The sequence below is a fragment of the Cyprinodon variegatus genome, unplaced genomic scaffold (assembly GCF_000732505.1).
Source record: "Cyprinodon variegatus isolate N-32 unplaced genomic scaffold, C_variegatus-1.0 Scaffold402, whole genome shotgun sequence".
Classification (NCBI taxonomy): domain Eukaryota; kingdom Metazoa; phylum Chordata; class Actinopteri; order Cyprinodontiformes; family Cyprinodontidae; genus Cyprinodon; species Cyprinodon variegatus.
In genome coordinates this window covers 671,195-686,027 of record NW_015150855.1, presented here as the reverse complement: position 1 = coordinate 686,027, position 14,833 = coordinate 671,195, and the positions used below count along the sequence as shown (strand labels likewise).

Sequence of the window (14,833 nt, the reverse complement as noted above, 5' to 3'; positions counted from 1 at the left end):
GGAGGATGCATCTCTTAAATTCGAACACAACCATTCAGAAGCTGTAACCGGTCTGGATCTCAGTGAGAACTGGTTAAACTGGACCCTTCCTCTGGTATTTTGCGCCCTGCTGTGTCTGGGTTTCTCCTAGTGGTTGGAGGACTCCGCTGCCAGTTTAATGACGCCATGCTTCCTCCCTCCTGCAGCTGAAGCTCCGGCCGCCTTCGATCAAGACGACGACGGCGCAGCCGACGCTGCGGAGAACTTCCTTCCTGTCGAGGACATGGAACAAGAACCAGAGGAACATGTGGAGCGCCAACAGACCTCAGTACTTAGACCCATCTAAATCCTCCTGCTGTCTAACCTGCTGCGGGTTTCCCAGCTTACTAACCAGGTTCTGTTTCAGGCTCCTAGTGACGGCCGGATGATCCGGGAGAGACGGAATGTGGAGAAGCAGACAGAGGAGATGATCCCAGCTGCTGTACGTAAACAAAGGGTCCACTTATCTACTCTGCCTATAAAAACCCACCATCATGTTAGGAATCAGTGGTGAACGCTGTCACCATCTGCTGGCGGTGCTCTGCCAACGCATCCACTAACTGGAGCTTTAGTTCCACTGCAGCTCCGTTCTTAAAGCCCTTTATTTACAAACAAATGGAGCAAAACCCAAGTATAAAAAAAATACTTATACAACATATATAAATTATATCATTTAATCACACTAGACTGCAAACAGAGTAAGCTGTTGGTGTAGAAATTCTATTCAGTTTATTCATATAGCGCCATTCACAAAACACGTACAGTGTATACCCGGCTTTAAACACAGTCAGAGAAACGACTACTCTGAAAAACAGGCCGATCTCGAACATCTATATAAGGAAAGTTTGTACTTTCTACTTTTAGAAATTCTAGGAACCACTAGTAGATTGAGAGTTCCAGTCCTGTTCTGTTTCAGGAGGACGCCTGGAGTCTCCATGATCCCTACTCTGTCCTGAAAGCAGACGAGCCCTTAAGAGCAGGTGAGCGTCGCTGCTGCAGGTCACTTCCTGTTTGCCTGCAGCTCTGAAGGCGTTCTGCCTCCTCTCCAGGAAAGTACTACAAAGTTCCCGACGGCCTCGATGATGGAGGGAAGAGGAAGAGGAAGCGAGCGGCGCCCCTGCAGGACTTCAGGAGCTGGTTCAGAGGAGCCTGTGAGTTCCAGCTGCTGCTTCACTGTACTGAATGATTCCTCCGTCTCATTGCTGTGTGCGTCTGTTCCAGTCAATCAACCTGTGGTGAAGCTGAAGGTCGGACCCACGTTCCTAGGTACCACAGAACCATCACTGAAACGCTGACAGGAAGCATAGAGCTGCTAACTGAAGCTTTGTGATGTTTCAGACCTCAACTACATCTACCAGAGCACCATCAAGGACAAAGTGAGGAGACAGAGGAGGATCTGCAGGCGAGTGGTGAGTCCACCCAAACCGGGAAGCCTCCAGTAAAGTGGGTCCAAACTAAAGCAACCGTTTCCTGCTGGGGACGTTTTCCTTTGGAACGAAGCTGCTGCTGCTGGTCATGGATCTGGTTCCACTGGACAGTCGGACCTGTTCTGGTTTGGACTGGTTCCAGGATCCACTTTCTAGATTTTAAATGTGAGACTTGGACCAGCGGAACGGCACCGCTGGAGATGGTTCTGAAAAAATTAATCGTTATTAATCGATTATTGACATAATCCTCAACTAATTTAATAATCGATTAATCAATAATTGGAGTATACAGACTGTAAAACATGGCTTTAACTGACAGAGGGACCCATTAATTATACAAAGATTGCAAAATATATATATAAACATCTTGCAATTAAGATAAATAAACCTTTTTCATCTGTCAATATGCTGCAATCTGCAGTCCGAGCCACTTTGGACCCCCTCCAGCGACCCTTAATAGCGGCTAAAATGAATATGAAGAGCTAAATAATGTACTATGATAAATACCAGTATTAACAGCTTTAGTGTTTTTTTGTAAGACAGGAAAAAATAAGATTAAAAGAACCAGAAATCTGTTTTAAGAGACATTTTTCTTTAAAGTAGCTTGGAAATTATGTGTTTTAATATTATTTTTAAAGATAAAAATGCATGAATTGTCAATTGATTAAGATGGCAACTAATTTCTTATACAAGACTTAAAAAATTGAAAAAAAAGTTGTTTTTTTTAAAAGTCATGTTACATTTTGCGGCTCTAAACAACTTTTACTTGGTCGGTCTCTGAGAAAAACGGCTCTTCGGATATGAAAGGTTGCAGACCGCTGCAGAACTCCACAAGTGGAAATGTTTTAGTTTCACTCTGTTTCATTCTATTCGAAGTCTCTTTTGCTTTCAAATTATTAATAGATTAATTAAAAAATGATTGACAGATGAATCAATAGTTTGAACATTTTGGTCCTCGTGTCAAACTGCGTTTTCAGCCAGGAGAACATCAGAGCTTTTATTTTGAAAGAGTGAATTAGTTCATCAAAGGATTGGATGTTTGAAACTGTTGCATTATTTCTGATGATGTTTTCTCTGTTTTTAATTGGGGCGGTTAAAGGGGTTGGGAACGTCGGAAAAGGAGCTGAAGAGGACCTTCCTGCAGCCAGAGGAGGCGGAGCCTGTGGAGGACTTCAGATGTGCCGAGTTGCTGGGTAAGTTTCATTTCCAAAGGTTATCTTCAGTTGGAACTATCAGCTCAGCCTCATGTTTCTGCTGTTTGAAAGAAAACAAAGAGCCAGGAGCTCATTTTTCTGAGGTTCAGCGAATGCATCACGGCGTGGAGATGTTGAACTGCCGTGTCGGTACCAGATCTGCAGACCTGACGTCAACATATGGCAACTCCACTCAGACAATCTGTAGACACCCGTTTCTTAAGGATCAAATCTTTTTTGGAGTCTCAACATATTATTCCCTATATTTGCTATTATTTTACATTTCATCTGCGATCTAAAGTAGCCGAAAGTAGAAAACAATCGTCAGTCTGCGTTCTAAAACTAATCTTTATTTAACAAGGTGAAAAAAAGGTCTCTGTTCATTTTTTTTTTCTTTTTACAGTTGTTGTTGATTCAAAGTTAAAGTAGTGTAGCTTAAAGTGGCTAACTAACTGAGTTAAAAGAGGCTAACCTGTTAGCTACTGAGCACAGCTAGCCACAGCGCTAACCAGATCTGCCCCCTTATATTATGGTCTAACAGTTACTTTGTTCACCATGAAAAGATTTTTTTCATTTTTGTATCGATCAGGTAAAACTTCATCGATCATTAGACACGCTAACAGACCGCTGTGTGATGTTATTATTGTTGTCTGGATAACTGCTATGTTTTACATCATGTGGCAACATTCAGCCAATCATTTAGCGTTACGTCACTGGCATGAAGCAGGACCCCAGCAGATCTGGTTCCTACAGCGGCCTGATGACAACGGGTTCAATTAAAGAAAAAAGGAAAACGATTTTCTGTTGAGAAGTTTTTATTTAGGAGGAATGTTCAGAACTGGTTATGTTTCACCTTCTGGGGGTCATTTAAAGGAAAAGTCCAGTAGCAAGGAATAATCAATGGATCATTATCTATACCTAAAACTAATACGTTCGCGATAATTTAATGAATTTAGTGTTAATCTGTAAAAAAATTTTTAATAATTTTCTTTGCGATCACTGAGTCTGGGAGCGGCCATTTTTACCCAAATATAGTAGCCCCTCCCTCCTGCCATCTTCCAGCAGTGACGTCACGGTGCAGTAAGCCTAGCGCCATTCTCCCCGCTTTACAAGCAAAATCAATGGGAACTACTAGACACATCTGCAATCAACAACAATTATTGAAGATTTCCAGAGGACTTCACCATTGAAATTCACCAGAGCTATAGTGAAAAAAAAAGAGTTATTTCACCTTTCTGATTCCTGATCCTCCATGGACGGGTTCATCGTTGGAACGCCAACGTTAAGAGGGAGGATTTACCATCGAACTTCTGGCCAGAGAAAAAACACGTAATATGTAGCCAACATTTGGAAGAAGAATGTTTTCAAGATGACTTGGATAATAGCGCGTTGTGACAAACACCAGATACAGCACTGGGACTTGATCAACAGCCGATACCGCACTGTGACGTCACTAACCAGTAGGTGGCAGTAGTGTTCTTTGACTAACATGGATGCCTCCAGTAAAGCACATTCAAATGAAAATTACTCTGAATTTAAAACACTGATCATTTATTGAACAGGATGGAATAATTTCTTACTTAAAGTACTTTCAGAAGTTTGAATTCTGAATATGATCGAACTTTTCCTTTAAAAATAAAGCTGCGTTCTCACTGGAACAAGAAAATGGGTTATAAATGCATGTCTATGGAAGCTAAGTGGATCTCTGTACCTTCGCCTTCCATTCCGGGTTAATGGTGAACAAAGTGAGCAGGTCTGTTTTTTATGCCTGTGAAGTCTGCACCTTCATGTCCAAACTATGATGCATTCGCTGACCCTATGGAAAGTTTGCTGATCCGTGTTAACGGGTCTGTACGCTCCTCCTTTAGGTGCCGACAACGACGACTCAGACATGGAACCTGATGGGTTTCCTGATGACATTCCTGCAGAGTTTGCCGGAGCTCCAGACTTCAGCCCTGCAGGTAAAACCCTCGATCAGATCCAATGCAAGTGAACGGAAGAAGAGAGGCGTTCCTCAGGGATGTTTTCCTTTTGTTTGTCTACAGAGGCTCAGAAGGACAATCTGACGTACGAAGACTTGGTGATGCTCCGGGTTGTAAGTGATCAGCAGCATCGGTGAATCCAGACCGGATCGGCCCTCTGAACGGGACTGATTCTGTTCTCTGTGCTGCCTTCAGGAGCAGATGGTGGTCAACAGTCAGGGCTACGCCCAGGAGACGGCTCTATCCCGCAGAGTCAAGGAGTGGGAGGAAAAGATCCGGCCTGAGCTGGCGCTGCAGGTGGGAGCGGGGCTGGGAGAACCGCCCGGCGTTCCCAGTCTTCACCTGCATCTCACCCATCCTGTTTGCTTTTTAGGAGGAACGCCCCCCGTTTGACATCCACGACTACGGCGAGCGGATCGTCAGAGAGCTCGGCGACGTCGGCCGGCGGCGGTTGTTCGCTTCCATCGTTAGTGGTTTGGACAACATGGAGGCCTGCAAGTACATGCTGGCTTCACTGCAGCTGGTAAGCCTCTGGTGCCGCAGCCTGATCCGGAGCAGAAATAGGTCCGGTCTGTGATGTTTTGGGGCTTTCCTTCCTGGACCCTGCAGGCTCTATGAAAACTCTTATTAAAATACTCATTTGGGAGTTTCTAATAGGGGATATATCGAATATACTCCATATATCTCCATTTTTCCCACGCACGATAGTTAAAATGACTCTTGCAGCCTTCAAGTACAAATTCGAAAATGAAATTAAGCCGTCTGCATCTATATCATTGAGTTTTAATTTTCCCACACACTTTGAAAGCAACATAAACCCTCCTCCAAACAGGATTATTTTCTGCGCGTCACCAGCAAACCATCAACAGGAGCAGAAATCTGAATGAATATTTAAGAAAACACCTCATTGCAGTGATTCCCTGAGAGTGTTGCGGCACTACAGCATCCGGCAAACAAAATATGGCGACCGCTGATGTTTCAGCTGAGCAACATACAGTGTTCTGTCAGCTCAACATACCCTTCATAATACGCATGCTCACGCATGGCTGTTATTAGCAGCTATCAGTCCCATAAATGACTTCAGAGCTTGCCACTAGGCTCAGATTATTGTTTTCTACTTAAAAAGACACTTTAGATTTAAAAATGGAAAGATATTCTTGTTTTTAATAGATAAAACAATATATATTTTTTTTCTTATTCAAAAATTTACTGTATAACATGGATGCATAAAAACCTCATTTTATTTCAGTGTTAAATTTTATTTAAAGTAATGGATTATAATTAATGAATCTATCAGTAATCTGAAAATAATTTCAGTAGTTCTTCACGTACTGTAAAAATAAATAAAAGTGATCCACATGTCGTTCATGTTTAACTAAAAACAAATAAATCTCATATCCTGTCAACTGAGGTGTAGAATCCGCTCTCTATAGATATTTAATTCTCTGTGGAAAAAAACCCTGATTATTTTTTAATAAGATCCTCATCTAACAGACATGAAATGTTTTGGTTTTTTTTTTGCGTTTTATAGCCCAAATATATGTCGTGATATTAGATTTTCTTCATATCGCCCTGCCCTAATTTCTAACAGAACATGCTCTCAAGCAAAGAAGATGAAATATTCGTTGAATTTAGATGTTTATTGGGGGAAACTTCATGGCTGAGGTTCTGATCCAAACTGTGTTTGTCGCCCTCTGCAGGCCAACGACTACACGGTGGAGATCGACAGCACCGTGGGTCTGGAGGGCGTGGACACCATGGCCCTGACCCTGCTCAGCACCCAGAGAGCCACGGACCGCTTCCACACCCTGTCTGGGCTGTGAGACGGCGCCATCCAACTTTAACAGAACCCCTTCTTTCTCTTTTCATAATTCCAATAAAATATTCACTTTATTTCGTACATCTGTTCTCCTGGAAAACCCTTTTAATCCACAAACCCAAAGATCAAGGAGTCCAGTTCTTTTATTTAAATTCTCACAGTAAACATGTTTGAAGAAACAAAGTCACCATAGGAGGCAGCAGAACCCGTCCACCGCGACGTGCGGTTCTGTCTACAGTCTGACATAGTTCTGGATGTGGTTCCTGATGCTCTCCACAATCTGCTCCTGCTTCTTCATCCTGTTGTAGTAATCCAGGAACAGTCCGTCCGGACTCACCAGGTAGATCAGGATGGTGTGGTCCACAATGTAGTCCCCGTCCTCATCTTTGGGTCCAGGGCTGGCGTACACCCTGTAGTCCCGGCCCGCGTGCGTCACCTCCTCCGGGGTGCCGGTCAGCCCGATCAGGCGGGGGTGAAAGTCTTTGACGTAGCGGGCCAGCGCCGCCACGTCGTCCCTCTCCGGGTCCACTGTGATGAAGAGCGGCTGGACGGCTGGCAGGGAGGGGTCCCGGTCCAGAGCAGAAACCACGGCGCTGAGCTTGTCCAGCTCGTCCGGACAGATGTCGGGACAGTGCGTGAAGCCGAAGTACATCAGGACCCAACTGCCCAGGAAATCCTCCTTGGTCCGGCGCCGGCCCGTGTGGTCCAGCAGGCTGAACGTCCCCTGACCCAGCGCCACCTTCCTAAGCTGCTCCACGCGCTGCTGTCGGAGTCTCTGCTGCTTCTCAGAGTCCACATACCACCACACACCCAGCAGACCTCCTCCAAACAGCAGCGTGACCCCCAACCGGGTCCGCAGCTTCAGCCTGGCCTGAGAGGACGACGAAGAGCCTGGCGCCTGGCAGTAGAACCGGGTCTGAGACTGGACTGACCTCCGGAGACGCAGCAGGGATCCACCTCCTGCGCGGAGATCTTTGAAGATCCTCATTCCCAACATGATCGACCACTGCAGAGAAAAACCGACACTTCCAGGTTAAACAAGCGACGGAGCAAATGCTTTGATAGCGTTCACTTCACCAGGACACGACCAATAGATGATCAAAGGTCTCCTGTAAATAACCGATTGGTTAACTGGGCTGAGTCAATGTAGCTAAAACATTTTGACGTATAAAATAATAAAAAAAACGGTTTAATAAGAATTGTTGCTTTATTGTACGATGGAGTATTAGGGCTAGGCAGGAGATTTTTCTTTCTATTTCGAGAATAAAGTCGTAAATTACAGAATAAAGTTGTATTTTATGACAACTCTTACAGGAAGCACTGTCTTCCCTAAAATGAATAATGTTGAGTAATAATACGACTTTATTCTCGTCACAAATTTATGTTCAAATAAATTTAAAATTCTCTAGCCTGGCCCTAGTACTCCTTCGTATTATTGGAATGACTGGAATTGGTTACAAATATTCATTAGGGGGAGCATTTGACCTGACCAATATGGCGACCGTAGCGGGAGCTTCCTTAGTACCCCTAGCGGTCAAACATCAGTACTGCTGGAGCCGGCTGTGTTGTAATTGACCTTTAAAATACTTTCAATCCAAAACCAGATTATTTTTCACTCAAATGATTCCAGCATTCATATAACCAGACACTCACCCGGGCTGACAGGAGAGTTATAGTAGAAATGGAGCAAAAATAACAGCTAACGGTTAGCATTGAGCTACTAAAGTCTTGTGGTTTACAGTTAGCCTCCTAAACTAAGTACTTTTAAAAGGCTCTAATCACTAATGGTTCCGACCCGAACTCACCTGCCTGCAGCCCCTGGGCAATCCAGAACCACCAACCTTAGCTGTCACTCACACATCTAGCTGATACACACTACTGCGTGTTCCACCCGGACCAGAAACAGGGACGGACCGCCTGCTGCTGATTGGCCAGTTTAAAAGTGAAACACGCACCATAAAAGGTTCAGAATCGGGTGAAAATCTCAAAAAATCAGCCCTTTTAAAACTTTTTACATTAAAAAACAAAACAAAAATCAATTTCACGATAAGTCAATTCTGACGAAGCGATTAAAAAAAAAAAGAGATAAAGAAATTACAGTGGAAACGAAGTTGTGTTTTTCTTATGTTATTATTGAAGTGTTAAGGTCAAACCAATTAAATATTTGGATTAGGGAAAGGACCATAGGCGTTTTAAGACCTTTTTGGGGGTGCTGAAGCACCTTTAAATTGAATCAAAGCACCCCTAAAATATGTATGTTTTTGTTTTTTTGCGCTTTTTAAATATAAAAGGTAAAACAAAAACATACTTAATATAGTCTAAAAACTATACAGTAATTGCATATAAATATATATATAAATCTGTGTGTGTGTACACAAATATATGCCAGTGAAATAAGAAATCAATGAAAATCGTGCCATTAATTTTCAATTATGGTTTAACAGAAATATTAATAATAAACAAACAAAAAAGCAGGTAAACCAGCACGATGGAGCTCCTAAACTAAAATATTTAGCAACACTCTTAGGGAATCACTGTAATCAGGTTTGTTGGTGAAATGTTCAGGAGCAAGGGGCTCTGATGTGTCTGGGACCATTTTTAAATCCTTATTTTTAAAATCACATTTCAAAATCAATATTTCAATCTATCAAATCATAATTTTGCATGCTTTTATTTTTATATATTTTTTCAGTTTCTTGTTATTAGAATTACTTTTGTGAATTTATCCTTTTCTCTTTGGCAGTGTGTCCAAATGTTCAAACACAACTGCATATATTTACCTTGTTAAATATAATCCATTTTAGGATTGCCGGTCCAAAGAGGGAGAGGTTTACAAGGGGAAGGAGAGGAGCAAGGTGTAAGGTGAGGAAAAGCCAGGTAAGTTTTGGTACAGCCCGTCCAAGAAGACAAAACACAAAAGTCTCAGATAGGAAATGGTGAATCCTAGAATCGCTCCTGGAAAGGACAAACATTTCTATTTTCTTTTTAAAGAGTATAAAAAAACTGAATTCAATTGATGTCTTGTCTCCAGAACCACTGCAGCATCTAAATGGGTTTGGCAAAGTCAGTTATGGATCTTTGACGGAAACGGTTTAGAACCAAGATTCCAACTGTTGGCCATATTTGTTTCCCACCAGAGGTTAGAAATCATTTCTGTCTGTTGCTGCTGAACTGTTCTGGTTATGGACTAAACAGCTTAAGATCTTATTTGGTAAACAGGGATTACTTTGTATCATTTGGTTATAATTAGTATTGTTTTTGACAGCCATCAGGACGAAAACTATTATTAGTCTTAGTCACATTTTAGTCATTATGATATGTGATAGTTTTAGTCAGTTTTAGTGGACTCAAAACTAAAAAGTCTAGTTTTAGTTCAGTTTATTTATAGCGCCAATTTACAACACATGTCACCTCAAGGCACTTTACAGTTCACCAGATCATCCAGTCAGATAGATTCAAAGTTTTCTATCTAAGGAAAATTTGTTGATTGCATTGAATCATTGACTCGAAGGCAATTCCTCACACTAAGCACGCTTGTAACGAAAGTGGAGAGAAAAAACTCCATTTTAACAGGAAGAAACCTCCAGCAGGCTCAGTGTGAGCGGCCATCTGCTGAGGCCGACCACAGGTGACCCAGTTCATCGTTGCTGCTGGGAAGAAAACTTTGATTTACAGACTAAATTTTTTTATGAATTTATGCCCTACTTTATACAAAACCGTCTCATAAAAGCTGTGAAAATAGCAGATCTAGTTCAACATATCATATTGGTTAATATAGCAGACAGACAAGCTAACAAAATGTACAATAAAGGAATGGTTTTAGACATACAAGGTTTTCATCCCACAGCAAAGACTTCCTGATCTACTATGAATTCTATGTGCATCATACACAGATCAAGAAACTCTTCATTACTCCAAATAAGTAAAGAACAAAAACATTATTTTTTCTGCTTTGACAATTTTTGGCTTTATTTCTTCAATTCACCCCTTGGTTACTGCTTCTCAGGGGTCAAAGTAGATTTAAATTCACAGGGTTTTGATATGAAAAATCCAGAGAGAACCTAGATAATTGTCTTGTAATGTCATGGCATCCAGACCTAAATTGAATGAATATGTTCACTAAAATTTGAAAAATATTTAAAGGAAACAGAAAATGTTTTAATGACAATGCAAGGAAACATTTACATCATATTCAAATAGATAGAAATGAGAACAATGAGAGAAATATTCTATGTAGCTTTTCATCTGGCACTTTATCCAAAATGGAACAAACAGTATGTTAAGAAATATATGGTTTGGATATAATTTAGAGATTCAATTTGGTAGAATTTAAGGAATGTCTGGCATTTTATGTGAGCTGGAAGAAATAAAATGTTGATAGGTAGACAAAAGGATTTTTTACAATGTGCAGCGGATGATCAGCCACATATAGTTTATTAAGTAACGAGAGCAGGAAGAGCCATACTGCTGACAGAGAACCATTAGAGTGGAGCGTGAAGCGCAGACTGAGCTACGTGAACGCAAAGATGCATTTCTGCATAAGCACAGCTGGAAGAGAAGAGTTAGTTGGAGTTCAGCTTGCAGCACCGGTGTTCTGTCAGACCCCTGAACCATTCTGGATTATTTTCACCCCGCCGCTGCTGCCATGATCCATCTGTGCTCATGCAGAATGAGCACCGCTGCATGGCAGGTGGGCTGCGTGTTCAAACAGGACCCAGCAGCATGGCTGATACCTCTTAGCAGATTACGGCACGCTGTTGCATTTTGAACATCTGACCGACTACCTGCTAGTTTTTATTTAGTCTCGTCTCGTTAAGTAAAACTCACACCCATAACGCTCAAGTTTTCGTCAAAAAAGATCCATGTTTATCTCTTCAGTTGTCGTTATCGTCATGAAAAAAAAGGAGCTACAACAAAATAATCTTGTCATCCTCGTTGATGAAAACAACACTGATTATGATACATTTGGGCAGATCAAAATAAAACGTGGAGTTCCTCAAGGCTTAGTTCTTAGGTCACTCTTGTTTCACATCTTTATGATCTTCCAGGATTAGATTATAGAGGACTAATGCCTCTCCTTCAATTATATGCTGAAGACATTCTTTACATCTCCTTGTCACTGCATGACCCTTATCCTGTGTGCTTACTGGGTCAGTTTGTTCAGATATTAATGAGCAGATTGGTCAGAATCTCTGGTTCTGGATCAAACTGTTTTGGTCCTAATGTGAGGAATAGATCAGCATCTGCTAGACTCCATTAAGTTGAAGACCACAGAATAAGCGAGGAAGCTTGTAGAAAACTTAACAAAGTTACCAAATCAACTTTCTATCACCAGAAGGAAGTATTTCCTGCCTGGACAAGAAACAAAAACACTTTCCCCAATAATAAAACTTTAGCTCTGCTACTACTGTGGCTCTAGAATGATGAATAATAGCATATCATCTGCATATTATATAATAACACATTATCCGTAAAAACTCTCACCTACAAACTGAAAGTTCTGGCTAATGGGTGTGCTCTGGTTTGTTAGCGCCCGTGTACCCATGTAAGGAGGCCTTAGTCCTCGACGCGGCCGAGATCCTTTGCCGCATGTCTCTCCCCCTCTAATACCCCTTTCTGTCAGCCAGCTGTACAAAATAAACAAGCCACTAGTGCCAAAGACCCATTTGAAGTTGAAGAACAAACATGGAGCTGCTTTTGTGAAGCAATGAGATCCTCAACCAGATCTTAGTGGACTAGAAGCTACACCTTAATTTGACATGTCTAAGAATCTGTGAGGGTATGCCAGAAGACTGAGTCTGTTCCATAAACATTTTGATTAACTTAACCCAACCCGATCAGATTCAGAACATGATCACAGTATTATAACTAAGGACTGCTGTTCATAGGGAACAGGGTTGACATTTTAATCAGAGTTAAACAGTTTGGTTACAAATGGCTGATCTGGTTCTGATTTAAAAGCATGGTGGACTCAGTGATCCGGACTTGAGAACATCTAACATGTTCTCTGGGTTCTTTTTGCAGAAGGAACTCTGTTCTTGCTGCAGAAGGTCGGCCATATTTGGACCTGCTGTGGATCTTCTCTCTCCAGCTAAAATAAACATTTCTGTTTCCTTCTGAGAATCCAGACTCCTGCAGCCAGACTGTTTCCTTCTCCTCTGAGGACGTGGCAGCTCCTCCCTCCCCCCTACTCCTCATCTTTCAATCTTTGATGTGGACCAATCGGATGAGAGGTGCAGCTGTGGGCGGGCTGTGATTGGCTGGGAGTCGGACAGATGTTTGAGATGTTTGGAGGATCAGAAGCAGAGGTGAGCCAGATGAGCAGGAGAAGCTGCACAGACAGGTGAGTCCCTCCTTCTGTGGAGGGAATCTTTAATCATTTTGGTTTGGTTCTGAAGGAGCAGATTCTCTCCATGAAGCAGAGCTTAACTTCCAGAAACATGGAGTCAAGTTCAGATTTTATTGCAAGAAGAAGAAAAAGAGAAAGATTCACCCATCATACGGGTTCTAACATTTAGGCATAAATCAGTCACATTAGAAAACTGATCCTGGATGCTGGAGGAAAGTGCCTCTGGAGAGAGTTTATCTTTATGGGGTCAGAAGTAGGAGAGCCCCCACCGCCTTGGAGGAGAAGGAACCTGATCATATGGGTTGGATCAGGATGCTCCTCCAGATGTTTCAGTCAGTCATGACTCAGTGGCGCTCAGTGGAAATAATTTTCCTCCAACTTTAATTCCTTGTTCTTCCTAAAGAGTTCAGTCTGACCTTGATGGCTTCCTCTGACAGAATAATCTGCTATGATTCCATTCTTTTCCTGAAGTCTTCCACTGGACATTGTCAAAGTAAGTTTATTTCTATAGATCATTTCAGTAGAGAGACTATTTAAATTTCTGACACTTAGCATAACTTTATTTACACAATTCAAAACATATAAACAAGTGCAAAAACAAGTGTCAGCTAAATTTTATTAAATAAGGAGCTGTACAAAGAATTTTGTTAAAATCCCACAACTGAATAAAATGCTCAATAAACTGTGTGGCTCTGTGAAGTTTCACTTCCACAGAGCCGCGGCATCAAGTTAAGGTCCCTCCTGCAGTCTGTCTCTGCTGTACAAGTAAATAAACATCTTTGCTTCACTGATTAAAAATTTTAATATTTGTGAATTTCTTTTTTTTCTTTTCTGGCAAACTCCTCCTTTAAAAAGATGTACATAAGGAAACAAGGGGAAATAAGAGGAATAGAGGGAAAAAAACAAAGGGAATACAATTAAAACATTGAAAATAAAAGGATTATATGAGGATTAAATGATTATGACAAAAGTTTGCCCGAAAACCCATTATGTTTGGATATCTGTGTGAAAGGCCTCTAAAATGTTAAATCTTAAAGCAACTGAGGGTTTCAGGGATTTTTTTGTTTTTGTTTTTTGTTCCTGTTTTCTGGAAATGTATTCCAGATCATTGGAGAATAAGAACTAAATTCTGCTTGTCTGTGTTTGGTTCTGGTTCTGCAGAGTAGATCTGATCCAGTAGACCTGAGAGGTCTGGCTGTCGATCCACTGCCAATCATTCTATAATGTACTTTGGAGCCATTCAGTGATTTCTAATCTAACGGAAGGATTTTAAATCCTGCTCTCTGAGACTCAGAAGGACTTTAGAACTGGGCTGATGTTCTCCACTTTCTTAGTTCTAGTGAGGATGCAGGCAGCAGCGTTCTGGAACTTCTGCAGCTGTCTGATCCACTTTTTAGGGAGACCTGTAAAGACACAGCTATGGGGATCAATTCTACTAAAGAACGAAGCAGGAAGTTGTTTTCAACATCAGTCCTTTAATCCTAAAGACTTTCTTCAGGTGATGGAAAACCTACCTTGTTCCTGTCTCTGTTAGCCTCTGAAGGTTCAGGTCTGAGTCCATCACTGCACCCAGATTTAGAGCCCTATTGCTGCTGGATTAGCTGAAGCTGGATGCTCCCGTTTAAATGCTCTTCCTTTGCTCCAAAAACTATTACTTCAGTTTGATTTTGATTGTGTTGATTTCTTCTCTGCATTTATCCAGAACTGGAATGGGTCCATAGTCACATTGTTACATGGTGCTGTGCAGCTGGATGTCATCTGCATCGCTATGGTAACTGATGTTCATTGAGATCTTAGTTTGGGGAGCATAATACGGAGCTTAAGGTACTGCCACATGAGATCTTCTGGTCTCTGATGTAAAGTTATCTTCTGACACTAAACGGTCTTTGTGCTTGAGGAGGATGTTAACCAATCCAGAGGGAATGTAGAGTCCTAAACTCTTCTGCTGCTTCTTCCTGTCGGTTCCGGAGGCCTATTCTAGAAACTGAACCCATCTTTCACCCAAACTCCATTAAATATGACAGGACCTTTAAAGGAATAGTACA

General features: G+C 41.7%; 3 protein-coding genes across 4 annotated transcripts in view; 2 read left to right on the top strand and 1 right to left on the bottom strand.

Moving 5' to 3' along the window:
• The window catches only part of ncaph2 (non-SMC condensin II complex subunit H2), a 12,421-nt gene extending 5,899 nt beyond the window's left edge, over window positions 1-6,522 (top strand). Inside the window, exons 15-26 of the mRNA XM_015387734.1 lie at window positions 131-307; window positions 362-460; window positions 935-998; window positions 1,068-1,169; window positions 1,240-1,284; window positions 1,357-1,427; window positions 2,545-2,638; window positions 4,507-4,599; window positions 4,684-4,733; window positions 4,816-4,917; window positions 4,994-5,143; window positions 6,321-6,522. Coding sequence (XP_015243220.1) covers window positions 131-307; window positions 362-460; window positions 935-998; window positions 1,068-1,169; window positions 1,240-1,284; window positions 1,357-1,427; window positions 2,545-2,638; window positions 4,507-4,599; window positions 4,684-4,733; window positions 4,816-4,917; window positions 4,994-5,143; window positions 6,321-6,443 — 1,170 coding nt within the window. The 3' untranslated portion in view covers window positions 6,444-6,522. The remainder of the gene's footprint in view (window positions 1-130; window positions 308-361; window positions 461-934; window positions 999-1,067; window positions 1,170-1,239; window positions 1,285-1,356; window positions 1,428-2,544; window positions 2,639-4,506; window positions 4,600-4,683; window positions 4,734-4,815; window positions 4,918-4,993; window positions 5,144-6,320) is intronic.
• A 7-nt stretch (window positions 6,523-6,529) lies between these two features.
• LOC107092983 (protein SCO2 homolog, mitochondrial-like) lies at window positions 6,530-8,368 on the bottom strand. Its single transcript, XM_015387745.1, has 2 exons — window positions 8,245-8,368; window positions 6,530-7,445 (listed from the first exon to the last, which is right to left on the bottom strand). The coding sequence occupies exon 2, from the start codon at window positions 7,434-7,436 to the stop codon at window positions 6,672-6,674; it is 765 nt and encodes a 254-aa protein (XP_015243231.1). The 5' UTR covers window positions 7,437-7,445; window positions 8,245-8,368; the 3' UTR covers window positions 6,530-6,671.
• A 4,263-nt stretch (window positions 8,369-12,631) lies between these two features.
• Window positions 12,632-14,833, top strand: part of calu (calumenin) — an 8,672-nt gene continuing 6,470 nt past the window's right edge. The window contains exon 1 of one of the 2 annotated variants that reach the window (XM_015387742.1): window positions 12,632-12,782. In XM_015387742.1, coding sequence (XP_015243228.1) covers window positions 12,715-12,782 — 68 coding nt within the window. In that variant the 5' untranslated portion in view covers window positions 12,632-12,714. Of the gene's footprint in view, window positions 12,783-12,896; window positions 13,282-14,833 lie in introns of those variants that run through there. The other variant, XM_015387743.1, reaches the window with a different exon arrangement.